At 41.1% G+C, this 27097-nt stretch overlaps 2 protein-coding genes across 2 annotated transcripts in view; one reads left to right on the top strand and one right to left on the bottom strand.

The window, feature by feature from the left end:
• cnot6l (CCR4-NOT transcription complex, subunit 6-like) overlaps positions 1 to 5213 on the bottom strand; it is a 44627-nt gene extending 39414 nt beyond the window's left edge. The window contains exon 1 of the mRNA XM_034169610.1: positions 5043 to 5213. The gene's annotated coding sequence lies outside the window, so the exon portion shown is untranslated. The remainder of the gene's footprint in view (positions 1 to 5042) is intronic.
• On the top strand, positions 4844 to 24948 carry LOC117510001 (39S ribosomal protein L1, mitochondrial-like). Its single transcript, XM_034169609.1, has 8 exons — positions 4844 to 4855; positions 9764 to 9870; positions 14455 to 14722; positions 17304 to 17387; positions 17698 to 17769; positions 18203 to 18313; positions 21241 to 21393; positions 24829 to 24948. Exons 1-8 carry the CDS (start codon positions 4844 to 4846, stop codon positions 24946 to 24948), a joined length of 927 nt encoding a protein of 308 aa, XP_034025500.1.
• Positions 24949 to 27097: the final 2149 nt, after the last annotated feature.

Below are 27097 nucleotides of genomic sequence, written 5' to 3'. Positions count from 1 at the left end.
AACTGAAATATGTTTAAACTACAACCACCCAAACCCGGACAACAACCAGGAAAGAGTTTTGCTAAAGGAATTGGCCAGAAGAGGAAGCTTAGTGATGATGAGTTAAGGGAGAGAGACAGGCCATATGAAAGAAACAAGAGAAAGAGAGGTTTTGTCCCGACCTGGTCACAGAAATGGCAGTGGCTTGGTCACGACCAAGAGAATAATGAGGTTTTCTGCCAAATCTGCAGGGCCTATCTGTCGTATGTTGACAAGTAAGTAAAATATATGCTTGGTCCTGGTAGACCCTGGCTGTTTTGACGCTAGTTTAAAAGTCTAACCAGGTTGCCTTTGTGGAAACCCTATGGTGACAACATTAGCAAAGGAGCCAAGCATAATTTTTTTTCAATTTTTAGATTTTTAACTCCAGTCCAGACAAGGCATACTTTTTAGTTTTGATATGGACCTACATCTGTATTTTACATTTCTGACAGTGAGTTAGCCAACTCTGAGGGTTGCTAAAAAATGTCCTCTATATTTTATGGGAGTCACTTTATTTTTTTTGCACTTGACAATGCCCACTGATAAATTCTATTTTTTTTTTTTAACTTCATGGTCCATAGACTATTTTATGTTTTGTCTGGATTGGTTTATATTATATAGGCAGTTTTATTTGCAGGATTTCAGGTTGGAATATCATGAACTCTCGCACGCAAAACCATGGGCCAGTGCTCCTACACTGTGGACCACTAACTTCTAAATTCTACTTTCCCTGTGGGCCAGTGGGGAAAATTCGTTTATATCAAGCCCTGGTTAAGAATGGATAAAAAATGTTTCGATCCACCGACATCAAATAGCCTTTTTGCTTAACAATTCTATTGTCGGTTATTAAGTTCACATTACGTCGGATTGGCCATTGTTTTTGAGCATTTCGTGCATTTCCATAAAAATTAGACCAAAACAGGGAGTAATTTACATGCATTTGTGGGAAACTATTAACAATGCTCAAAGAGCACTCAAACATAACCAACCTGCACAAATATGGCTTAAATTCCCCAAACAAGCATCTCTACTAGTCTTCTAACCAGTTTGCTGCTTTCTGTGGGAAATATTTTCACCATAAGGTCAAGTAAGAGGGGGAATTGTTAGCTTTTTAAATACTTGAAAAAACACTGGACTCACCGAGAACATTTAGTACGGCTATAACAGACTGACGCTGCAGGTGGCAGTAATGTAACAACAATAAGGATGCTGGCTGCCGGTATACACCACAAGAGAAGAAGAAGGGTTTGTTTGCTTTGTTGCTCTCCACATGGGTCGTGTTTTCAGAAAAAGCATGTTTTGTGTCAAAATAAAGCCATAAAATAAATTTTTTTTTTTCAAGTTAGCGCTTTAATATGACAAAATAAACAGAACACGGAAACAAATTTTGACAAAGACCCATATACAAATGCTGGTTTTGCAGCGCTGAATTGCACTTCAGTACATGCACAGTAACACCACACATAAAAATTTCAGTGATTGCAAACACATTTAAATTGCATGAATAGAGTTACTGGACACGCACCTGAGCACAGGATGTTCGGTCGTTGACCGGTACGGGTGCTGTGGTCTTTGGGGCTCGCTGTGCCTCTTCCGCGCTCTGGACCCGGGAAGATTAGTCCATTTAATATTAATTTGATTACATGTTTCTTCGCCTTGCAGTGTTCTTCCAAGGTTTTGTTGATGAAATCCGAACATAGGATGCAGAGGGCTATACAGGGGAGGTGACGGTCTAGTGGCTAAGCATTGGGCTTCAGACCAGAAGATCCTCGGTTCAAATCCCAGCCTGACCAGAAAGGGTTAGGGTTAGGGTAAGGGCTTGGGTAAGGTCCTTAATCCCCTAGTTGCTCCCGGTGTGTAGTGGACGCCTGACATCGGGGTGAATGTGAGGCATTGATATGTAAAGCACTTTGAGCGTCTGATGTAGATGGAAAAGCGCTATATAAATGCAGTCCATTTATTTAACAGGGAGCTTGCGGACAAATTCAGTCTTGCCTTTGTCCTGTTTGCCTCTACCTCCCGCTCCAAACATGTCCACTTAAACCTTTTTTTTTTTTTAAATACACCACTATCGATGTCTTTAACGCGGTATTCGTCCTCTCTCTCTCTCTCTCTCTCTCTCTCTCTCTCTCTCTCTCTCTCTCTCTCTCTCTCTCTCTCTCTGTAATTTTGGCCATATTACAGACGCAGCTCCACAGACCAAACTTGCAGAGACTCACAAAGTCCACATCCGGTACTTTCAGTGACTTTAGATTTCCAGAGATTCTGACTGGCTGAAAGTTTGCTGTTGTAGAAAGAGTAACCAATGACATTGCGCCTTTTAGCTTTCCGTTTCAACAGCACTATTATGGTTCCCATGCATATGAGGAAAGACTGAACTTGCACGGATGACACACGCTGCACCACCCACCCAAAATTTTTCTCAACGGATTTACAATGATCTCAGAAATGGCCCAGAACATCACAAAAACTCTGAAAACTGCACATCCAGAGAAAATTCTCATCCCACACAATAAATGCAGAAAACTGCCCAAAAATACTTTAAAAAAAAACTTCTCTTACATTATTAGGGTTGTGCAAGTTCTTTAAAATTTTACACCAAAGCACATGTCACATAATGTACTGTCAAACGTGTCATTTCTAGGGATGTCCCGATCAGGTTTTTTAGCCACGATCCGATTCTGAGTCATCTGATTTTGAGTATCTGCCGATACCGAGTCTCGATCCCATACTTTAAAAAACTGAATGAACAAATGCTAAATATATAATAATTTCATTTTAATCACCTTATTTTATTTATCACTTAAACAGTGCACTTCTCCTTGAGGTAGCTTGAACAATCAAGTAATAATCTACCAGACTTAAAAAAATGTACTATTATATGTATTTGTCTAAAAATAAATGTCAAAGGTTCCTTATGTTAAACAAGAAATTAACTAATCTGAAATAACAGGTGGTTTTAATTTATAGATGAAAGGTTTCTAAAGAACCATTTATTAATTTAGCTATTTTAATTACAAGTGTTCTAAACTTTTTTAAACAGTAATCATAAATTTTGAGGTAACAAACAACAACAACAAAAAACATTTCCAAGGATTTTTCTTCAGACACATGGTTTCTGCACTGATCTGTGGTTCAAATCCCCACCTGACTGGAAAATCACTAAGGGCCTTTGGGCAAGGTCTTTAATCCCCTATTGCTCCCGGTGTGTAGTGAGTGCCTTGTATGGCAGCACCCTGACATCGGGGTGAATGTGAGGCATAATTGTAAAGCGCTTTGAGCGTCTGATGCAGATGGAAAAGTGCTTTATAAATGCAGTCCATTTACCATTTGTACAGATAAGTGTTTTCTCTGCCACTAGTCTTTCCGTGTTTAGCCAGACACGTCGTTCCTATTGGACAGCGCAAAGCTACGTCACAGCTCAGAGCGTCGAAAGTTCAAAAGTCAACTTGAAAAGTAAAAGTAAAAAACAAAACAAAAAACAAAACAACTAACATTTGCATCCTGACAGTCCTCAGTGTCCCTCTGATGCTTTATCAGTGTTCAACAAGTTCAGAGCAACGCAGTGAACGGGAATGAAGATGGAAGCTCTAAGACGCTCCTAAATGTGATGAGTGTGCACGTCGCTCATGCGCACACCATCTCTTGCTCCGTTTTGCAGACAATCACAGGACGATTTGGTTTTTTCTTTTTGTTAATCAGATGACAGATCGTCGTCCTGAGGACTTGGTCAGCACCGGGTCCTGCTGCACACGGAGGGATGACTGAGCAAGAGTTTCGGTGGGAAAGTGTCCATCATCCTCTTGTCATTCATCAAGGCGTCAGGCTGAGCGCGTAAACACACAAATAGCAGTTCTGCGAAAGAAACTTTGCACGCGTAACTCCCCCCACCTCTGTCCGGTTGAACTTATGTTTTTTCTTTGTTCAATTAAAAAAAAAGATTGGGTTGAACTTTGACTGCGTCAGCCTGCCGACAAGAGGCAATGCGTGCTCCCGTCAGAAGCGTCACGTCAAAAGCCGAATTAAAGCGATGCTTCTGAGGCCTCTAAAAAGCAACGCATCTCACGCCTCTGACGCTTCTGACATGTGAAAGGCCCATTAAGCTGCAATAATGAGCCTGAAGTAGCACTGATCAAAATAATGAGGATAAAATCTATATCAGATACCTGATCGGGATCCAACGTCCGATTTCGATCAAGTCTGAAACCACGTGATCCACGTGATAATAATATCATATTACAAAAATTATTAATGCCAAAATCCAGTGACCACCAGCACCCCTCTGGCTATGCCCCTGTTGAGGTATTGCTGAAGCCTTCAGCAATACCTGAACAATGACTCAAACACAGTAGTACAACAAATGCGCAAAGAGACATACCAAATAATAATAATAATAATAATAATAAGTTGGGGCAGCATGTTATGATGATTAGTAGATTGTGGGTGAACAAGTTTTGAGAGAACTTGCATAACCTGTTTACACGCTGCTGGGTCACAGCTCGGCGACAACACGCTCGTGAGGGCAGATAAACGGCATGCTGGCACTGGGTCACTCTCACACACAGACACAAGAAGTTGCACCACTTTGATTACGGCTCTGAGGGGGTGCCAACACTGTTTAAAGGGACACCACGAATCCTAAAACTAACCACACGTGTCGCTTTGGAAAGTCGCAGTTCAGACGTGTACACATGCAGCAACAGCTGAGTGTCCAAACATAGCCCTAATGTCAAAGTCAAAAGTGTCAGACCATCGCTCACCAGCTGTCACACGTGACCCTTGATAACCCCGCCCCCGGACGGTACATTAATGACATATTACGATGTTAAATCCGGTAAGACATCGTCTGAACAAGCCGTCCAGCCGAAGCACCGGGCTGGATTTTATGGGCTAGCAGCCGCAGGATGCGCGCCGCCCGGGCTGGTCGAGTCCACGTGCCGGGGGAAGACCAAGAGGCCGAATTTAGCTGAGATTCAACGCAAGACAGCAACACCAGAAGCAGAAGTCAGCGTGTACTTTACCTTCATTCGGGGGCGGTAGAGAAGAGACAGTGAGAGGAATCGGTAGAGACATGCAGACGCGTTTAGACGCCGAACGTCTCGGAAACACAAGAAAGAAAGAACAACAAACACAACTACCGCTCGTCCTTCCTTCTTCTGCCGTTGCGTTTAATGGCGGCTGGCAAACAACTTTTAGGTGCATTACTGCCACCTTCTGGACTATATTAAAATCAACTTTACAAGTCCGGTGTTTGAAAACAGCCCTGGAACGAGACTGGAGCAAACCTCCGCCAACAGTAGCTTCTTTGGAGAGAAAAAAAAAAAAAAATTCAAGGTCAAAGTCTTGTTAAAAGTGGCTTTTCATAAGCTAAAATATCATACAAAATATAGATCAAGAGGGCTTTCAATGTTAATATCAAATATAAATCTGCATACGGATCAGATCTATTAATTGAGAGTGCCAGTTTGCACCTCAGTGTCGCAAATGAGAGTGATTGGGGCACTTTATCACTTTATATATATATATATATATATATATATATATATATATATATATATATAAACGTACACAAAATCCACATCCGAATCAGATTCGGATCAAGCTTTGTCACGTGATTGGGGCATATTTGATGAATATATAATGCAAAATATACATTAAATGGGGTTTTCAATGTTAAATTTAAATGTCCACAAAATCTGTAATCTGGATCAGATCAAGATCAAACTTTGTTAGTCGATAAAGGATACCATCCTACATAACACTCTCAAATATGAATGAAAGTGGATCTTTTTGACAGTAATGATTTTGAAAGTCATTCAAATGTTAAAAATAGGGATTTTTGCAATTTTACAAGATTTTTCCTGACTATGACCTTTGACCAATGACCTTGAAAATTGAATCACATCTTGCCTATCAGGAGAGGAATCTTCAGTAAAAATTTCTTAATGATATATGAAAAATTGTGTGCTTCAGGCTTTTCACAAACAAACAAACAGACAAACAAACAAGCAAACAAACAGGGGTGAAAACATAACCTCCTCCAACCATCATTGCCGGAGGTAACCAGCATCACAAGCAACTGTTTTCCAGGAAATAATGTCATGTGAGTCATGTGGACTGCAAATGGAAGAATCTGTCCGTCTTGTTGACATCCAGGACTGGAACAAATTCCACTGTTTCCTTCTTCATTTTCTTGTTCTTCATTTGGGTGTTCCTGCTCAGGGTCACCAGTTCTGTCCTCTGTATCTTCCTCTGTCACACCAACCACCTGTATATCCTCCATTACCACATCCATAAACCTCCTCTTTGGGCTCCCTCTTGTCCTCCTGCCTGGTGGCTCCATCCTCGGCATCCTTCTCCCTATGTTCCCTCAGTCCCTCCTCTGCACTTATCCAAACCATCTGAATCTCACCTCTCTGACTTTGTCTCCAAACCGTCCCACCTGAGCTGTCCCTCTGATATGTTCATTCCTCATCCTGTCCATCCTCATCACTCCCAAAGAGAATCAAAGCATCTTCAGCTCTGACTCCTGTGTTCTTGTTCGTGCTGCGTCTGTAACCTGTGCAACATAGTGGGTCTCACTACTGTCTTGTAACTTTCCCCTTCACTCTTGTCGATATTCTTTTGTCACAAATCCCTCTTGTCGCCTTTCTCCACCTACTCCACCCTGCCTTCTTTCTTTTCTTCACCTCTCTACCACTGTCTCCATTACTTTGGACAACTGACCCCAAGTACTTAAACTCATCTACCTTCAACACTTCTACTTCTTGTAACTGCACTATTCCACTGGGTTCCCTCACATTCACACACATGTACTCAGTCTTGCTACTACTGACTTTCATTCCCCTTTTCTCCAGAGCATATCTCCATTTGTCTGTCTGTACTCAACATGCTCTCTGCTCTCACTACAGATTACAATGTAATCTGCAAACATCATAGTCAACTCCTGTCTGATCTCATCCATCAACTGTCCTCACCATTGCAAACAAGAAAGGGATCAGAGCTTCTGTCATTTCTACTTTCCATCTCACTGCTGTCACACTATCCTTGTACATGTCCTACACCACCCTCACATACTTCTCTACATCTCCAGACTTCCTCATACAGTAACATAACTCTTCTCTTGGCACCCTGTTATAAGTTTTCTCTAAATCCACAAACACACAATGCAGCTCCTTGTGGCCTTCTCTCCATCAGCACTTTAAGAGCAAACATTGCATCAGTCATGCTCTTTTATCAGCATAAAACCAAATTGTTTTCTGCAGGTCTAAATTATGTGTTTTGCTTTTTATGAAATTTCTTTTAATCAGATTTTTGGGTGCCTGAGTGTTGAGGACCCCAGTAGCTGGACAAGGCCAAGGGGATGAGTAAGGTTAGATCTTATTCGTGTGAAGCACCTTGAGCCACCTTGATTTGGTGCTATACAAATAAATTAAATTGAAAATGAATTGTTGTCCACATTTCATGTGGCAGTGACAGAGAAATTGTTATTTTAAAGTTGTGGGAATGGACTGGTTTTCTGCTTGGGTGGTTGCCATCCCAGAACCAAGGTAGTTCCATGGTGTCATGGATGCGGTGAAGCATTGTTTCTTTGCGCCTTTTCCACAGTGTTTGATTCAGCTGACCAGGCTGCTCTACTTGACATCTTGAGAATTTGCAGGACCCTTAAGGAATTACTGGACATCATAGCCAGCACAATGGAACCATAAGCAATGTTAAATTCCAAAGAAAGATCATTGACCCTTAACTGGAATAAATGGATTTAAAAAAAATAGATGTATGTATATATATGTATATATTATAGTAATGTAAGTCCCTTTGGACTCTCCCTTTTTTACCTGCTCGGGGTTGCCAGAGCAGATTCAATATGGATGTGTATGTTGATTTGACACAAGTTTTACACCGGAGCCCTGACACAACTCCAGTTTACATGGAGTATGGGCATGAAACTTATGCTCTGCCAACAAGCACACTAACTGCTTGGCCACCACGCTATATATATTATATTATATTATATTAAGATACTACTTTTCATAAAAATGAACTATATTGAATATTTATGAAGTAAACAGTTACTTGTATTTTGTGTGTATTTATTCTTTAATTGTGTATTTATTGTCAGGCCGGAACCTTTGACGTGTGTTATTGTTTCCATACGGATCAACGGTGTTGTCAGACATGGCGGCTTGCATCCCACACTGTTAAAAGGTCAGTTTTTAATGTTTTTTAAGAAAGAAAAGTTGACAGAAACATTTCACGTCAGTTTATTTATTTAGAGAGCTGTGTTTTAAATGGCGCCAGTTTTAAAAATTATTTAACCTGCAAAATTAGCGACAGAGTCTGTTAGCTAAACTGCTGTTTCGCTAGCTAAATTAATCCCTAAAAATAAATTAAAAATTATATACTTTTTCTATTCCCCTGTCTCATTTACATTGCCACTTGCAAAAACGCCTGAAGATGTCACAACAGATCCTTCAACTGTATGAATGCTTTCTGGTTGACTGACATTTTTATGTCCAATGATAAAGTCAACAAAAATTGTTTCTTTAAATAATTCGAATGACACACAAAAGCGCACAATACCTGTTTAAATGTTTTTTTTTATCATACATTAATTGAGAAAATAATTTTCTGAATAGTTATTTTCTTCATAAATGTCAAAAAAGTGTTAAAAATGTTGATCAGTGTGTTCCAGTGGCCTAAATAGCAGCAACAGTCAGTAAACATAGAGAAGATCGGAAGATATTTCTGTGTTAGTTGATTGACAGGAGGTTAAATGGCAGTTATGTTAATGATTAATGATTTGTTCATTTCATTAATTTCAAATAATGTCAAACATTTTATGTTACCAATATTCTCAAACGTGATGCAGATGGCCTTCTAAGTCTCATTTCCCTGTAAATGAAGTACCTTTGGAGATGGACAGTAAATTTGTGACATTGTAAAGTTGTATAAAAAATTTCCTCATGGTCAGCAGGCTGCTCACCGCCCCCCGCCACACACAAACACAGCAACAGTGAAACAGGTGAAGTGGAAGTAACATGTTACTTGTAATACAGTAAGTGTGCGATATATGCTATAAACCATATGTTGTCTATTGTGAACTCATTATAATACATTTGGTTTAACATAGTAGTAATATTTCAGACATACAGTACTGTGCAAAAGTTTTAGGCATCCCAGAGTTATAATAAATGTAGCATTTGATTACCCCCCCCCCCCCCCCCTCCATTTTTTCTTGGCACGTCAACACAAAAATCATTTCCAACAAAGTGATATGTGAGCTGTATTTAAAAAAAAAAAAAAAAAAAAAAAAATCAATAATAATACTAATAATTTCTTTGTAAGTGTACTGGCCAGTCGAATGCTAGACAGATACAGTTGCAAATGAGCATGCAATATTAAAATCATTGTAAAACACAATTACTCATACGTAGTCACGTTTTGCTTAAAATAGTTTTTGAGGTCCTGCAACTTGCGACTCATACGCCCCCCCCGCACACCAAAAAAATCACATGGAAATAGAACATTACAGTTGAAATTCTCAATGCATTTACAATACAAGAGAATTTATTTATGATATTATCAGGTTTTCAAAATTTTAATGCTTTTATGATGCCTAAACACTTGCACAGTCCAACAGTGAGAAGCAGATTAATAGAGAAGTTGCAGCCCCTAAAATGGAGTTCCACTGTACTCCCATGTGTGTGTTATTTTTAAATATATTTTTCTCTTCTTGCAGTTTTACACAGGATGTCAGAGGCAGTACTTAGCACCGGGGGTTCTTCCCATTCAGGTGTGTCATACGCTGTGTCAGGAATCTCCCGGTCAGACGTTTGCAGCAGCTAAGTGAGTTTCAGTTTTACCAAGCACCATTTTAAGTGGATCTTCTGTTTTTTTTCCCCAGCTGGCTCAGTCTCACTTCCCGCCAGGTTGCACATGATCTGTCTAATTGGTAACAGTGATGATTGGATCACTGTTGGGTTTTTTTTTGTCTTTTTTTCTATATTTATTCCTAAAGTCTGAGTATTAGTTGATGACCATATCACCAGTTTAATGTCTCATCCTTGCTTTTACACAGTGGGCTGTAGGAGGGTGGTCCTTATTTTGTAAAGTTTTGAAATTGAATACGCTGACCCCTGAATAGGTTTTAGTTGATGAAAAAATATGCTGTGTAAAGTTTTGTTTGTATAAATTAATTTTTAAAAGTAGCTCAAAAGCATTAACATTTTACTATTTTCTGCTATATAATGCTATACAAACTAAGCTTAATGGTGCCCCAACCATCCTAAACAACATGTCAAAAGTCCTGATGAATCCTCCTGGTGCTCACTTAGAAATTCAAGATGGCCTCCACAGGTGAATTTCAGGCTTTAGTGAGTATAGTGTTATATAGCATGAAATAGCAAAGTTTCAATGCTTTTGAGCTACCTCCAAAAACTTAATTATACAGACAAAATTTTACACAGCACCTTTTTTCATCAGTTGGAACCTATTCAGGGGTTAGTTCAAAACTTTGCAAAATAAGGTCTACCCTAGGCTGTGGTGAGTAAAGGTCACTGTCATCCATCACAGTAAGTCATGAATTTATTACCATATTTTCCAGAGTAGAAAATGCACTGAAGTATGACTTGTACCTGTTAAGTGCCTCTCAAAGAGGAAAAAAAATCGCATCCGGAGTATAAGTCACACTGTTTTTGTGGAATACACTTCTTAACACAGTATTCCTTCAGAGGGCAAATTTAACAATGGACAGGAAGTCAGTAGCACACATGCACACCACAGCCTGTGCTGTTACTTAGCATAGGGACTTTTATTTTCCAAAAAATAAGCAAGTTTCTTTTATTTTGTGGTATTGATTCCTGGGAAAGCCCTATAATAGTAATATTATTATTATTATTATTATTATTATTATAGTTGTTATTATTAAAATGAGCATGAGATTGTTTATTTATTTATTTGACAATTTATTTTTGTAATATAAATTACACTGTATAAGTCGCAAAGTAGTTAAAAAAAATAACTTGTGACTTGTACTCAAGAAAATATGATACTTTACACTCACCTGATTGATGACAATGATTTGTTTTTGCCTGATATACCCGCAGGCTGTGTCCAGCTGGGGAGTTCTTGTTTTCTGTGATGCTGGTACATGTTTTGAAGTTGGACCAGAATTTAGGTGGCTGTGTGGTCATAAAGTTCCACTCTGCTGCTATTGTATAAATTTGCCAAACTCTATTGATATGGTGTCTACAGAAACCTTATAAGTAATATTGGTCGCAGGTATAGTTCTTCTTCTTTGTCTTTCGGCTGTTCCCGTTAGGGGTCGCCACAGCAGATCAATCGTTTCCATCTCACCCTGTCCTCTGTATCTTCCTCTGTCACACCAACCACCTGTATGTCCCTCTCCTCAGCACATCCATGAACCTCCTCTTGGTCTCCCTCTTCTCCTCCTGCCTGGTGGCTCCATCCTCAGCATCCTTCTCCTATATACCCTGGGTCCCTCCTCTGCACATGTCCAAACCATCTCAGTCTTGCCTCTCTGGTCTTTGGTCTCCAACCCTCCCACTGAGCTGTCCCTCTGATATGTTCATTCCTAATCTTGTCCATTCTCGTCAGTCCCAAAGAGAATCTCAACATCTTCATCTCTGCCACCTCCAGCTCTGCCTCCTGTCTTTTTGTTAGTGCCACCGTCTCTAAACGTACAACATAGCTGGTCTCACTACTGTCTTGTAAACTTTCCCCTTCACTCTTGCTGATATTCTTCGGTCACAAATCACTCCTGCCAATTTCTCCACCCACTCCACCCTGCCTGCCACTCTCTTCTTCACCTCTTTATCACATTCTCCATTACTTTGGAACAGTTGACCCAAATATTAAACTCATCTACTTTCATCACTTCTACTCCTTGTAACTGCACTATTCCACTGGGCTTCCCTCCCATTCACACACATGTACTCAGGTCTTGCTTCTACTGACTTTCATTCCCCTTCTCTCCAAAAGCATATCTCCACCTCTCCAGACTAGACTCAACTTGCTCTCTACTCTCACTACAGATCACAATGTCATCTGCAAACATCATAGTCCATGGGGACTCGTGTCTGATCTCATCCATCAACCTGTCCATCACCACTGCAAACAAGAAAGGACTCAGAGCTGATCCTTGGTGTAATCCCACCTCCACCTTGAATTGAGTCTGTCATTCCGACTGCGCATCTCACTGCTGTCACACTATTCTTGTACATGTTCTGCACTACCCTAGACATACTTCTCTGCAACTCCAGACTTCCTCATACAATACCACAGCTCTTCTCTTGGCACCCTGTCATAAGCTTTTTCTATGTCCACAAACACACAATGTAACTCTTCTGGCCTTCTCTGTACTTCTCCAACAGTATTCTCAGAGCAAACATTGCATCTGTAGTGCTCTTTCTCGGCATGAAACCATATTGCTGCTCACAGATCTTCACCTGTTTTCTAAGCCTATCTTCTACTACTCTTTCCCATAATTTCCTCTGTAGTTATTGTAGCTCTTGCACATCACCCTTGTTCTTGAAAATAGAACCAGCACACTTCGTCTCCACTCCTCAGCATCCTCTCACTTTCCAAGATTTTATTAAACAATCTGGTTAGAAACTCCACCTAGACATTTCCGTGCCTCCACTGGATGTCATCTGGGCCAACGCCTTTCAGCCCTCACTTCTTCCTTAATAATAATCTCTTGTACTCCTGATTTAGCTCTCACCACATCATCCAGCCTTTTCTCTCACTCATTTTCTTCATCAATTCTTCAAAATATTCCCTCCACCTTCTCAGCACACACTCCTCACTTGTCAGCACATTACCATGTGCATCTTTTACCACCCTAACCTGCTGCACATCCTTTCCAGCTCTGTCCCTTTGTCTGGCCACTCGGTATAAGTCCTTTTCTCCTTCCTTACTATTCAACTTCTTGTACAGCTCGCAATATGCCTTTTCCTTCACTTTTGCCACTTCTCTTTTCACCTTACGCCGCATCTCCTTGTACTCCTGTCTACTGTCTTCATCTCTCTGACTATCCCAAAACTTTTTCGCGAACCTCTTTCTCCTTATGCTTTCCTGGACCTCTTCATTCCACCAACAAGTCTCCTTGTCTTTCTTCCACTGTCCAGATGTTATACCCAGTACTGTCCTAGCTGTCTCCCTCACCACATCTGCAGTATTTTTTCAGTTGTTCAAATTGCTTCCCCTCCAACCAGTGCTTCTCTCACCTGCTCGCTAAATTTCACACAACAGTCTTCCTCCTTCAGCTTCCACCATCTGATCCTTTGTTGATCTCACTCTCTTCTTCTTCTTTACCTCTAAAGTCATCCTACAAACAACCATCCTATGCTGTCTACCGGCACTCTCTCCTGCCACCACCTTACAGTCTCTTTCTTTTAGCTTGCATCTCCTATAAAATGTAGTCTACCTGTGTGCACCTTCCTCCACTCTTATATGTTACCCTGTGCTCCTCCCTTTTCTTAAAGTAGGTTTCACCACAGCCATTTCCATCCTTTTTGCAAAATCACCTACCATCTGTCCTTCCCCATTCCCATCCTTGATACCATATCTACCCATTACTTCCTCATCACCTCTGTTCCCTTCACCAACATGCCCATTGAAGTCTGCTCCTATCACCACTCTTTCATGCTTGGGCACACTCTCCACCACCTCATCTAACACACTCCAGAATTCTTCTTTCTCTTTCATCTCACAACCTACCTGTGGGGCATATTCACTGATGATATTCATCATCACCCCTTCAATTTCCAACTTCACACTGATCACCCTGTCAGACACTTGATTAACCCCCAACACACTTTTAACGTACTCTTCCTTTAAAATGACCCCAACACCATTTCTCTTCCTGTCCTCACCATGGTACAACAACTTGTACTCACCGCCGATGCTCCTGCTTTTACTTCACTTCCACTTGGTCTCTTGTACACACAGTATGTCTACCTTTCTCCGCCATCATATCAGCCAACTCTCTGCCTTTACCAGTCAACTACCAACATACAAAGTCCCCACTGTCATTTCCACCCTTCTAGTTTTCTTCTTCTCCCGCTGTTTGTGGAAACGTTCTCCTCCTCCTCTCGTCGTCGTCTTCGCCCAGCAGTAGCCCAATTTCCAGCGGCACCCTGTTGGGCAACAGCACCGGTGGCGGACGTTGTTAACCCAGGCCTCGACCGATCCGGTATGGGAATTCGATTCTTAGTCTGCATAGTTGGGTTGGCTTGTTTTAAGCTGGATGCCCTTCCTGACGCAACCCTCCTCATTTATCTGGCTTGGGACCGGCACTCAGAATGTACTGGTTGTACACCCCATGTGGCTGAGTTGGTCGCAGGTATATTTGGTCATCCAAATATTTTTCAGGATAACTGTTCTACATTTTTCTCTCGTTATTATCAGGCCAAAAAAGAAAACGAAAAAGGAAGCAGAAGCGGAGGAGGTGAAGAAACGGAGGCGAGTCCTTGATGAAACAGGCAGACAGCAACTGTATGTTAAGAAGACGAAGGTACCCGTGGATGATGTGTACTTGGTGAAGTACTACCCCACGCCTGTTTACGGTGCATTGGAGGCTATCGACTTGCTGAAGAGATTCCAGGTTTTGGACTTCACTCCCCACGATCAGGCCGTTTACATCAACCTACAGCTGGACATGTCACTAGAGAAAAAGGTAACGAGTTAGTAGTTGCTCCAGAGTTAAAGGTGTGGATTGTAGTTTAACTCTTTATTCATTCATTCAATCATTCATTCATCTTCTAGACCCGCTTACTTCAATCAAGGGTGACAGGGGGCTGGAGCCTATCCCAGTAGTCATAGGTGTGAGGCAGAGTACACCCTGCACAGGACGCCAGTCTGTTGCAGGGCCACATATAGGCTACACACTCACACCCATGCACACCCACAGACAATTTAAAGTTTCCAATCCACTGCATGTCTTTGGATGTGGAGGAAGCTTGAGCACCCAGAGAGAACCCGCAAACACAGGGAGAACACGCAAACGTCACACAGAAAGGCCCCAGGTGGGACTTGATCCCTTGACCTTCTTGCTGTGAGGCAACAGTGCTAACCACTAAGCCACCGTGCTGCCCAATATTTGTTCCTAAAACTTTTGGAAAAAAAAAACTCTTAATTGTCATCTTACATCCTGGACTGATGTTTAGTGTGTTTTCATGTCTATTTCTTATGTTGTCATGATTATTCAAAAGTGTGCCAGCTGATTGCTAGTAGTGGGGTGAGGTTAGGTGCAGTATGGACCAGGAAAGGAGCTGTTATGTTTGGTGCAGATCCAGATCCAGGAGTGGTTCCAGGAAATATTTAGTTTTATCAGCGTTCTAAGATGTGACATTTTTGTCAGTTTCTCATGGAAAAATGGAGTGGAGCAAGATGTTTACCAGTTTGGAGTTTTGGAATATGGGTTTGGATTATTATGATTGAAGGGCTGTTTATAACTTGGCAGAGGTATACACTCTATTTCTAGAAAAGCAGTATATAAGTTGGGTACCAAATGATATGCATTGTTTTCTTTTACAGCCACAAATACCACCTTGACCTGAATATAAGATGATTTTTTTTTAATTTAACCTTTAAGCTGTTTAACCAGGTTAGTCCCATTGAGATCAAGACCTCTTTTGCAAGGGAGACCTGCACAATTATAGTTCCCAATTCACCTACCCTACATGTCTAAATTTGGGAGGAAACCGGAGCACCCGGAGGAAACTCACGCAAACACAGGGAGAACATGCAAACTCCACACAGAAAGCCACAGGTGGGAATCAAAACTATGAGGCAGCAGTGCTAACCACTAAGTCACCATGCTGCCAAGATGCTCCCCTCGTATAAATCTCTCCTGATGCAGTTTCAGCAGCAAAAAAATAATGTAGCTCCATTTGTGAAAGCACTGGCTCTGCTGTGGTTGTTTGGAGAGCAAGGTTTGATTGACAGCCGTCCTCTCTGATGCGGAAATCAGTCGGAGACAACTGTGTTAAGTGATTATCACCTTGTTTCTGTTTAAAACTTCACTCCAAATAGAAATCAAGTTTGAGCGGGAGAGTGCTAGTCCTCGGTGCAGCACCTTTGCGCGTGCGTGCAGAGGTAATTTGCACGTGCACAGTTAATATCTACGTGTGATCGCATTTTTTACGCGAGTGGGGTTTTGTCACTGATCAGACGCCATACATAGCATTTTAAAAGTGTTTGTCTGTCCCGGTGTGTTTCTCAGCCTGAAAGAGAGCACTGGTGCTTTGTGCCACAACAAGAAAATTAGCTCATTTTAAAAGTTGTAAGAGTCACAGCGCCTCATTCATACATGTCAGAGTTTATCACAGACATCAGTCGATTCTTCAGCATTCTGCACGTGATGAAAAAAAAAATCACATGAGCCACCAACACAAAAAAAATAAAAATCACAACAACAGTTGCCCCAAGGCGCTTTATATTGCAAGGCAAAAGCCATACAATAATCACAGAAAAACCCCAACGGTCAAAACGACCCCCTTTGAGCAAGCACTTGGCGACAGTGGGAAGGAAAAACTCCCTTTTAACAGGAAGAAACCTCCAGCAGAACCAGGCTCAGGGAGGGGCAGTCTTCTGCTGGGACTGGTTGGGGCTGAGGGAGAGAACCAGGAAAAAGACATGCTGTGGAAGACAGCAGAGATCAGTCACTAATGATTAAATGCAGAGTGGTGCATACAGAGCAAAAAGAGAAAGAAACACTCAGTGCATCATGGGAACCCCCCAGCAGTCTAAGTCTATAGCAGCATAACTAAGGGATGGTTCAGGGTCACCTGATCCAGCCCTAACTATAAGCTTTAGCAAAAAGGAAAGTTTTAAGCCTAATCTTAAAAGTAGAGAGGGTGTCTGTCTCCCTGATCTGAATTGGGAGCTGGTTCCAGAGGAGAGGAGCCTGAAAGCTGAAGGCTCTGCCTCCCATTCTACTCTTACAAACCCTAGGAACTACAAGTAAGCCTGCAGTCTGAGAGCGAAGCGCTGTATTGGGGTGATATGGTACTAAGAGGTCCCTAAGATAAGATGGGACCTGATTATTCAAAACCTTATAAGTAAGAAAAAGAATTTTAAATTCTATTCTAGAATTAACGGGAAGCCAGTGAAGAGAGGCCAATATGGGTGATATATGCTCTCTCCTTCTAGTCCCCGTTGACAGTCTTATATTCAAGCCAATAGAGGTTTTTGTGTGTGTTTGTTTTGTCTTGAGCAGTTTGATTGTTGATAACTGATTCTCCTCCCACCCACAGAAAAAAGTGGATCAGTTTGTCAGCACTTTGCAGTTACCACACCCCTTCAAGAAAGACCTAAACAAAGTCTTAGTTTTTACAGAGGTAAAAAAATTTCTTTAATTTGTTAAAAATTTTCTTCCTTTAGCACGACTGAATCTGATTGACTGATGATGAATCGTTTTGCTGCTGTGTAACTGTACTGCACGAGTGTTTGTGTAATGAAGAGACACAGTCATTTGTATTATGTAAACCCTCTGATGGGTTGGTATTCATATTCCCACACAAGGGCACAGGTTGTGGGTTGTAATTCAGTTGTGCATGTTAATGACTGTAATGAATGATGGCGGTGGGGTCTGCCATGCTGTGACACGCCCCTGTTAGGTCCTAAATGTCTGTGATTTTATCTCTGTAGGACGCTAATCAAGTTAAACTCGCCCTGGAGAGCGGAGCTGCGATTGCTGGAGGAGCAGAGCTCATAAAGCCGGTGAGCAGTTTGCACTCATTAAGTTGTTTTTTTTTTTTTTTTTTAAATAACTCTTTAGCCAGCCCATAATTAATTTTTAGCATCAAGAGGTGTTTGGTTGAAATGTGGGGTAGGTTACAGTTACTGTTTATCAACCTTAAAAGTTAACTAATTATGCATCGAATTAGTCATGTTTGCGCGACACCATTTCTGTCCTGTGGTTTGTGTGTTTAATCAGCTGCCTCAGGAATAGAATGTACAGAATTCAACCTATTTTTCCATAGGACAAGTGGGACAACATTTTACGTGACTTATTAAAAAATGGTTTTGTCCTCATTTTTTCTTGTTGCTGTAATACTCAGTTACACTTTTGCCCTCATCTGTATGTAAGTCAGTGTTGTATCTCTGCAGGAGTCGAATAGTTTAAAACGTAATCTTGTGTCTTCACGTCTAGCTCTTACATGATGAGATTTCCGCGGACTTCTATATTGCGGTACCAGATATCCTTCCCAAACTTCTGCTGTTGAAAAGCAAACTGAAAGGAGCTTTCCCAAGAGTACGAGAGGTAAGCATCAAAATTAACCAGTTTGTTGGCTCCAGTGTGTTTGGCAAAGTTCATTGTCATTGTTAAAAGGCCAATGTGGGAAAACAAGTGTGTGTGATTAAAGAGAGTGAACAAAACAACAGATATGCTTTCTGCAGCTTGTTTCCAGAGTTTCTTTCAGAAAGGACAGTACTTGTTAATATCCTTTTCTGGTAATTGAAGAAACTGTATCTGCTGATATTTACATAAGTACACTTAATATAATAATTTCGGTTTTTATCATTTCTGTGTGTTAGGTCACTGTTTCCCCTAGAATTTGTTTCTGGCTGGTGGTTGTCACTAGGGGTTTCTGCACTCACAAAGGTGTATTGCGTGCAAGAACATGAGGCACTCGGGAACACAAAAGTGAAAGATAATTGATGAGCTCATTATAGGAAATCGTATAATTGTCCTGCAAAGCTTGATCATTGACTCCCCCTCCAGTGAGCAGATTTATCACATAGAAAAATCACATGAGTATTTTAAAAAATAGCCAAACATGAAAAGATCTCATGTTTTTTTAAAAGTTGAAAAAAAAAATCAAGTTTAGACTCAGAGGGAAGGCTGATGGGTTTCTAAAACTGTATCTACCTTGTATAGTTTGTCTTGGATTATTGAAAACCTTCAGACCTGATTGAGTTGATTATTGTGTGTGTGTGCGCGCATGTTGTTTTTTTTTTATAGTTTCTTTGGGCCTGTGGTTGGTATGTTGCGATTGGATGTTCATGAATGTTTGATTTATAGCACAAGTTTGTTTTCTCTTTAGTTGTACTTTTGAAGATGAAGTGCTGGTGTTTTGTTTCTGACTAGGAAAAAGATAAATAAATGTTTTTAAAAATAGCCAAAGACCAGTCACTAACCTCACTGCCAGCTGCATGGGTGCAAACAACTGTATATCATGTGCCTTGATAAGCCGCTGTCTGGCTAAAGATCACGCTGCTCATCAAAGTTTGAAACTTGTATTTAGGGTACACTTTGTCTTCAACAGTGCAGGTGTATGGTGTGAGACGGGAGTGTACTGAGGTTTTAACAGAACAACCGACTGCACGAACATTTCATTAAAACAAAACAAACAAAAACATCTGCAGGTCAACAATTCCAGGAGTGAGAAGGTGGAGGGTAAATTTCAACTTCTGCCATGTCAGAAGGAGTCAAAATCTGTGTAGATTCACTGATTTACACGTGTAAAGAAGACTACTTCTTACTGGTAGTAGTTTTTTTTTTTTTGGACTTGCCTCCAGAATATTTGATTCAGCTCAGCTGCAGACCCACAGGAGCTCTGTTGAGCAGGGTAGAAGTGAAGCTGGAAGATAGCTTAGAAGACTGCAACCCCACAGCCATCGATCACTAATAGACTCAACAAAAATAAACGCAACATTTTGGTTTTGCTCCCATTTTGTATGAGATGAACTCAAAGATCTAAAACTTTTTCCACATACACAATATCACCATTTCCCTCAAATAAGCCATAAGGCGTTTCAGAGAATTTGGCAGTACATCCAACCAGCCTCACAACCGCAGACCACGTGTAACCACACCAGCCTAGGACCTCCACATCCAGCATGTTCACCTCCAATCGTCTGAGACCAGCCACTCGGACAGCTGCTGAAACAATCGGTTTGCATAACCAAAGAATTTCTGCACAAACTGTCAGAAACCGTCTCAGGGAAGCTCATCTGCATGCTCATCGTCCTCATCGGGGTCTCGACTTGAGTGGGCAAATGCTCACATTCGCTGGCGTTCGGCACATTGGAGAGGTGTTCTCTTCACAGATGAATCCTGGTTCACACTGTTCAGGGCAGATGGCAGACAGCGTGTGTGGCGTCGTCTGGGTGAGCGGTTTTCTGATGTCAGTGTTGTGGATCGAGTGGCCCATGGTGGCGGTGGGGTTATGGTATGGGCAGGCGTCTGTTATGGACGAAGAACACAGGTGCATTTTATTGATGGCATTTTGAATGCACAGAGATACCGTGACGAGATCCTGAGGCCCATTGTTGTGCCATACATCCAAGAACATCACCTCATGTTGCAGCAGGATAATGCACGGCCCCATGTTGCAAGGATCTGTACACAATTCTTGGAAGCTGAAAATGTCCCAGTTCTTGCATGGCCGGCATACTCACCGTCACCGGACATGTCAACCATTGAGCATGTTTGGGATTCTCTGGACCGGCGTATACGACAGCGTGTACCAGTTCCTGCCAATATCCACAACTTCGCACAGCCATTGAAGAGAGTGGACCAACATTCCACAGGCCACAACTGACAACCTGATCAACTCTATGCGAAGGAGATGTGTTGCACTGCATGAGGCAAATGGTGGTCACACCAGATACTGACTGGTATCCCCCCCCATAAAACAAAACTGCACCTTTCAGAGTGGCCTTTTATTGTGGACAGTCTAAGGCACACCTGTGCACTAATCATGGTGTCTAATCAGCATCTTGATATGGCACACCTGTGAGGTGGGATGGATTATCTCAGCAAAAGAAGTGTTCACTATCACAGATTTAGACTGGTTTCTGAACAATATTTGAGGGAAATGGTGATATTGTGTATGTGGAAAAAGTTTTAGATCTTCATCTCATACAAAATGGGAGCAAAACCAAAAGTGTTGCATTTATATTTTTGTTGAGTGTAGTTCTCCATTTGAACCAAGTGAGGGAGATGTCAGAAGAGTCTAATTCTGGCCTCAGTCTGCGCTGCTGGAAGGGTCTTCCTTTTTTGTACTGGTAAAAGTCATTGTGTATAGTTTTAAACACTATTTTAAAGTTCGCAAGTCCAAAAGTAAAGCAAAAGCAGGAAAACAAAAATGACCAGTTCTTTGACAGTGTATTTCTACTTCTTTTAAAATGAGACCTCCCCACGTGTGTCTTTAAGTTCTAAACCTGTCAACTGCCCTCACACAGTCGTTCATGATGGCCTCTAATAAAAGTCGTACTCTGTCCATTTCTGTCTTAGGCACAGTTGGTGTCGACATTCCCAAGATGGTCGAGGTTTTTAAGACTGGTTACGAGTACCAGGTGGATCACCAGTGCTACATCATAACCCAGATAGCAACGGTATGTCACAGCAGCAAACATGGCGAGGGAAAATGTTACCAACAGAACCACCTGCAAGGTTTCTGCTTCTTTACTCTGAAGTTTCTCCTCATTTTCTCACTCAAGCACAGGGATGTGTTCATAATAACTTGTCTGAGTGCTTTTCATCGAAAGTCACAAGTACCGGCGCCGGTGATGTTTGAGTCAGTGGTTCAGTGTCATTTTCATTTGTTGTTTAGATTCAAAGAGATGACAGAAAGAAGTCTGTACTAATGAAGGCTACCTGTGGAGGTTGGAAAATGTTTTTAAATATATGACACAGTTCTTAGGAGGGCTGTAAAGCATCCAGAGTTTTACTAATCACCCCTCTGATTTTATTAAAAACAACAACAAAAAACCCCCGCAAATTTAAGAACGCTATTTTAACGTCCAGCCGATGGTGGGGTTTACAGCTTCGCACATTAACCCCCCCCCCCCCCCCCCAAAAGTTTCTCGTTCAATATTCACCTTTTAATTCTCATCCTTGTCCTTGGTCTTCTGCATAATTGTTGTATTTATTTTAATTTATTCATGATACCTTGCAACTTTATCAATGAACATCTTGCATCTTTTGATTATGTTACTGAAATTATACACACGCTATTTATTAAAAAAAAAAAATCTGAATCTGTTTTTTTTTTTTTCTCAAGACCTACGTAGAGAGTATAAGTTGCAGTTTTTTTTTGTTTGTTTTGTTTTGTGGTAACAAGTTTTAGAGGTCCTACGACTTATACTCTAGTGCATCTTGTACGGTGCATCCGACAAGTATTCACAGCGCTTCACTTTTTTCACATTTTGTTATGTTGTAGCCTTTTGCAAAATGGAGTAAATTCATTTTTCTGCTTCAGAATTCTACTTAAACACCCCATAACGACAACATAAAAGTTTTTTTTTATTATTATTATATTTGTTTTGAATAATCAGGTCCCATCTTATCTTAGGGACCTCGTAGTACCATATCACCCCAATAGAACGCTTCGCTCTCAGACTGCAGGCTTACTTGTAGTTCCTAGGGTTTGTAAGAGTAGAATGGGAGGCAGAGCCTTCAGCTTTCAGGCTCCTCTCCTGTGGAACCAGCTCCCAATTCAGATCAGGGAGACAGACACCCTCTCTACTTTTAAGATTAGGCTTAAAACTTTCCTTTTTGCTAAAGCTTATAGTTAGGGCTGGATCAGGTGACCCTGAACCATCCCTTAGTTATGCTGCTATAGACGTAGACTGCTGGGGGGTTCCCATGATGCACTGTTTCTTTCTCTTTTTGCTCTGTATGCACCACTCTGCATTTAATCATTAGTGATCGATCTCTGCTCCCCTCCACAGCATGTCTTTTTCCTGGTTCTCTCCCTCAGCCCCAGCCAGTCCCAGCAGAAGACTGCCCCTCCCTGAGCCTGGTTCTGCTGGAGGTTTCTTCCTGTTAAGAGTTTTTCCTTCCCACTGTAGCCAAGTGCTTGCTCACAGGGGGTTTTGACCGTTGGGGTTTTACATAATTATTGTATGGCCTTGCCTTACAATATAAAGCGCCTTGGGGCAACTGTTTGTTGTGATTTGGCGCTATATAAAAAAATTGATTGATTGATTGATTATTTTGCAAATTTCTCTTTGCTCAATACTTTGTTGATGCACCTTTAGCAGGAATTACAGCCTCAAGTCTTCTTGAATATGATGCCACAAGCTTGGTGCACCTACTTTGGGCAGTTTTGTCAGTTCCTCTTTGCAGCACCTCTCAAGCTCCATCAGGTTGGATGGGGAGCGTTGGTGCACAGACATTTTCAGATCTCTCCAGAGATGTTCAAATAGATTCAGGTCTGGGCTCTGTCTGGACCACTCAAGGACATTCACAGAGTTGTCCTGAAGTCACTCCTTTGATGTCTTGGCTGTATGCTTAGAGTTATTGTCCTTCTGAAAGATGAACCGTCGCCCCAGTCTGAGGTCAAGAGCACTCTGGAGCAGGTTTTCATCCAGGATGTCTCTGTACATTGCTGCATTTATCTTTCCCTCAATCCTGACTAGTCTCCTAGTTCCTCCTGCTGAAAAACATCCCCACAGCATGATGCTGCCATCACCATGCTTCACTGTAGGGATGGTGCCTGGTTTCTTCAAACATGATGCCTGGCATTCACACCAAAGAGTTCAGTCTTTGTCTCACCAGATCAGAGAATTTTGTTTCTCATGGTCTGAGAGTCTTCAGGTGCCTTTGGGCAAACTCCAGGCCAGCTGCAATATTCAGCTTTTGTCTTCATCTAGTGGGAGATGTTTGCATTTCTGGGGATCTGGTACATTTCCTACTTGAGACCCAAAATTCAGTTCAAAAAGGCATTTCTAAATGTTGTAAATGCATGATTTATTTTATTATTGTTATTTTTTATTAAAATTTTTTTTGTTTTGTGGCACACAGAGCTTAGACCTTCCAGTATTATAATGTATAAAAATTGAGATTTTGAGAGTTTTACAGTTCTTGAGTTTTAAGATATGAACATTTGCTGGAAGGATGTACGTAAGAATGGAATTTCTCCTTATAAGCATAAATTACACTTGTGAATAGTAATAATAAATATACAGATTTCTGACGTCCGCCAATCCGGATCTGGATTACTCCAAAATTCAGTAGAGTCTTCATGCCCTGTTATCTATTTTTGGTGCAAATTTGGTGAGAATTCATGCAGAAGTTTTGACGTAATCCTGCTAATAGACAGATAAATTAATAAATAAATGCCAATGATTTTATGACAGCCTTGGCCAACATAATTATTCATAACTATATAGGGCTTTTCCGGCTATCAAAGCATTAATCAAAATACAATATTAAAAGAATGAATGTCAATAATAAAAGTACACTAAAACAGTGCACAAAAATCCCAAATTAAAGATCTGATAACTCAGAAAAAGGTGTAACTTACACTTGTTTTTTTTTCCCCTTTACAAGAGGCATATTTTTGTTTTTGATGGATGCAAATTATGCTCCAGAAAATGAACGAGGCAAAGCACTCAAAGTGCAGTTGAAAGCATATTTATTGTTGAGTTGTGTTTTTTTTTTTCGTTTTTTTTTTTCATTTGACAACATTGGAGGGTGAAAAATGAGAAGTATAAGTCAATTAATAAATAAACGCATGAATAGTCATGAAATGGAGCATGATTAAAATGATTGTCTTTGCTTTATTTTGACATTTTCATCCATCAGCTGTTTGTTGATGCATACATTTAGTGGTTGATTTATTTTATTTATATGTGTCATTTTTCATCCTCTGCAGACAAACAGCTTGCACAGTGACACTTTGAGGGGGAAAAAAAAAAAATCAGATGGAGAAGTGAAACTTTGCTGTGCTTAGAAATCCTATCTGGGCAAAAAGATGTGGAAAATACAAATCCAATATTTCTCGAAATAATTTTGTTTTTATGTTTGCCGTTTTCTGTAAACAGCTCGACATGCCCACAGATCACATCTTTGCCAACCTGCAGGCCATTCTGACTGATGCATGTTCGCACCGACCAGCTGAGTTTGGTAAGTTCCCTAAAAACGGTCATCACAGTGTAGCTTAAACAAAACAAACAAACAAAAAACCTCCTATAGTCAAACACATTCATACCCAAAAACAAGCTGTGAGCTGTGTCCGAGTGAGGAACGTCTCCACGGTGTGTTACAGCAGCTCGTTTTTTTTTTTCGGGGATCAGCTCTTCGTTAGCTTCTCTCTGGCTGTAGTAATGAGATGGAATATTTGTCAGCTAATGAAGCCTCATCAGCACGAGAGGCTCCAATGATCTAAAAATAATTAGTGTCGAAAGCTTGCTAAATAACACATCATTAATGGTGCACCCACTCGAACCGCACAGCTTCAGGAAGTTAGTGAGTCTATTGTTTTTCACCCATATGTAAGATGGAAAGAATCCGAGCAGAGATCTTGTACTTTTTGTGCTTACAGATCTTGCTTCAGACTCCCAGTTTTAAACTTGGTCCAAAAAAGCAAAACTGCACACCGATTTATTTATTTATTTATTTTAAAAGGCGTAGTCACTTTTTTGAACTCTTACAGATTTTCTTTGGCATCACTTTAACTTTGTTCAGATAAAGAATTCACAGTCTTACATGGTCAATATCATCACAGTCTGCCATGCCTGGAAACATTCGAGGGTTAAAATACAGTGACAAGACAGCGGGACACACTGGGGAACATGTACTGCTGCGCTACTTATACTTCCGTCAGCAACGGGCGTCAAAATCCAACCCATTGTCCATGTCGTGACACTTGGTTAATAGATCAAGCAGGAGATTGCCTGTTGGAGTGAAATACAGTGTGGACCTTGTGTCCTGCATGGATGCTACGGTAACCATGAAGGCCCAACAGGAACCGTGAACACGAGACGGCTAATGGGGCTCTGGTGAAACAAGAAGTGCTCAACGGCGGATCAGGCGGAGGAGGTGATGGCTTGTAATCCAACTGGCTGTGAAGGCAGATGAAGGGTCCAACAAGTCCTCAGATCCCAATCATCTGGGTTTCCCATCCGTTGGTCCAGACTAAGGATCTGTCAAACACAGTGTTTGTCGGCATGCAACGATATTCCCACATTAAAAAAACCCACGCAGATCCACGGTGGATGCAGTTTTTCTCCACGCCCACATCTCATCTGGGAATTGATCAAGAGACGATCTTCCTCATCATTGAGGGACTGCCACAACCGTCAGCACCATGGAGCTGAAGAAGAACAGCACACCTTTAAAAGTGACAGAAAAACAAAATGCAAATTATAAACTGACAGCAGTGGACACTTTCCCATTCAATTGAGTGGTGAAAGTGGGTTCAAACCTTAGACTGGTTGTGTATGGATCAGGGAAGCATCTCCACTTCTGCATTTTTGACAACAGGGATTCACTTCCGGGTAATACTTCATGGTTTATTTTTTGATGTACGTGCCCTGTGCACAACCTTAAATTGTAACAGACATTGACGTGCACAGTGACATGTTGAATTAACCATCTTAAGTATTGAATCCCATGTGTCCTTGGCTAGTGAAAGGTTTCAATCTTGCTCCCAGGCAATTTTAATCCTGTCAGGAGAGGGGTATTTCAAACTGGTTTGTCATAAAAACAGATATTAATCCTTTGCATGTTGGTTGCAATTCCAGAAGCTTGTTGGCTGCATTCAAGTCTGGTGCCTGAGGGAAATTTTGCATCTGACATTGGAAAAAGCACCTAGTCTGCATATATGAGGAAATGCCAGTTTGGAAGATTAAAGAAGTTTCTTTAAAGCCCACTGCACTTCCTTCTGTACTGTTTTTGAAATACGGGATCAGATAAGGATAAGGATAGAAAAGATTATTTGATTGAATTGGAGAATTGGGCACTGTAACCAAAGTGTTTTCTCATCTGAGCCCCCGCCCTCACTGTACACCAAACTACCAGATTGTTAATTCATTAGTTCCCGGGTGGAGGTAGGGGATCCAAGCACGGCTGGAATAGAAAGTTTTTGTTGTGATTTTTTTTTTTTTTTTTTTTTTTTTTTTTTGGGACAGGATTCAGCTCCAGTGACGCACATGAAGGACGGTTGTCTTGGTTTTGCAAAGTAAAGCTAAAATGTAAGACAGCGTATGTTCGCTGCCTGATAGCAATAGCAGCTGCTAGGTAGAGCCAGGACTCCTTGGATTTTGGAGATGGCCTTTATTCATTTGAGCATGTTTGCCTCTTGAGCTTCTG

Source organism: Thalassophryne amazonica, chromosome 5, assembly GCF_902500255.1.
Source record: "Thalassophryne amazonica chromosome 5, fThaAma1.1, whole genome shotgun sequence".
Lineage (NCBI taxonomy): Eukaryota > Metazoa > Chordata > Actinopteri > Batrachoidiformes > Batrachoididae > Thalassophryne > Thalassophryne amazonica.
Note: the sequence above shows the minus strand (reverse complement) of the source record. Positions and strands in the feature narration are given on the sequence as shown.

Bases quoted from the DNA above. Each gene is read 5' to 3' on its own strand.
- LOC117510001 (XM_034169609.1), top strand. The intron at 14,723-17,303 runs GTAACGAGTTAG...TCCCACCCACAG, and splicing joins ACATGTCACTAGAGAAAAAG to AAAAAAGTGGATCAGTTTGT. The intron at 17,770-18,202 runs GTGAGCAGTTTG...CTTCACGTCTAG, and splicing joins GAGCAGAGCTCATAAAGCCG to CTCTTACATGATGAGATTTC.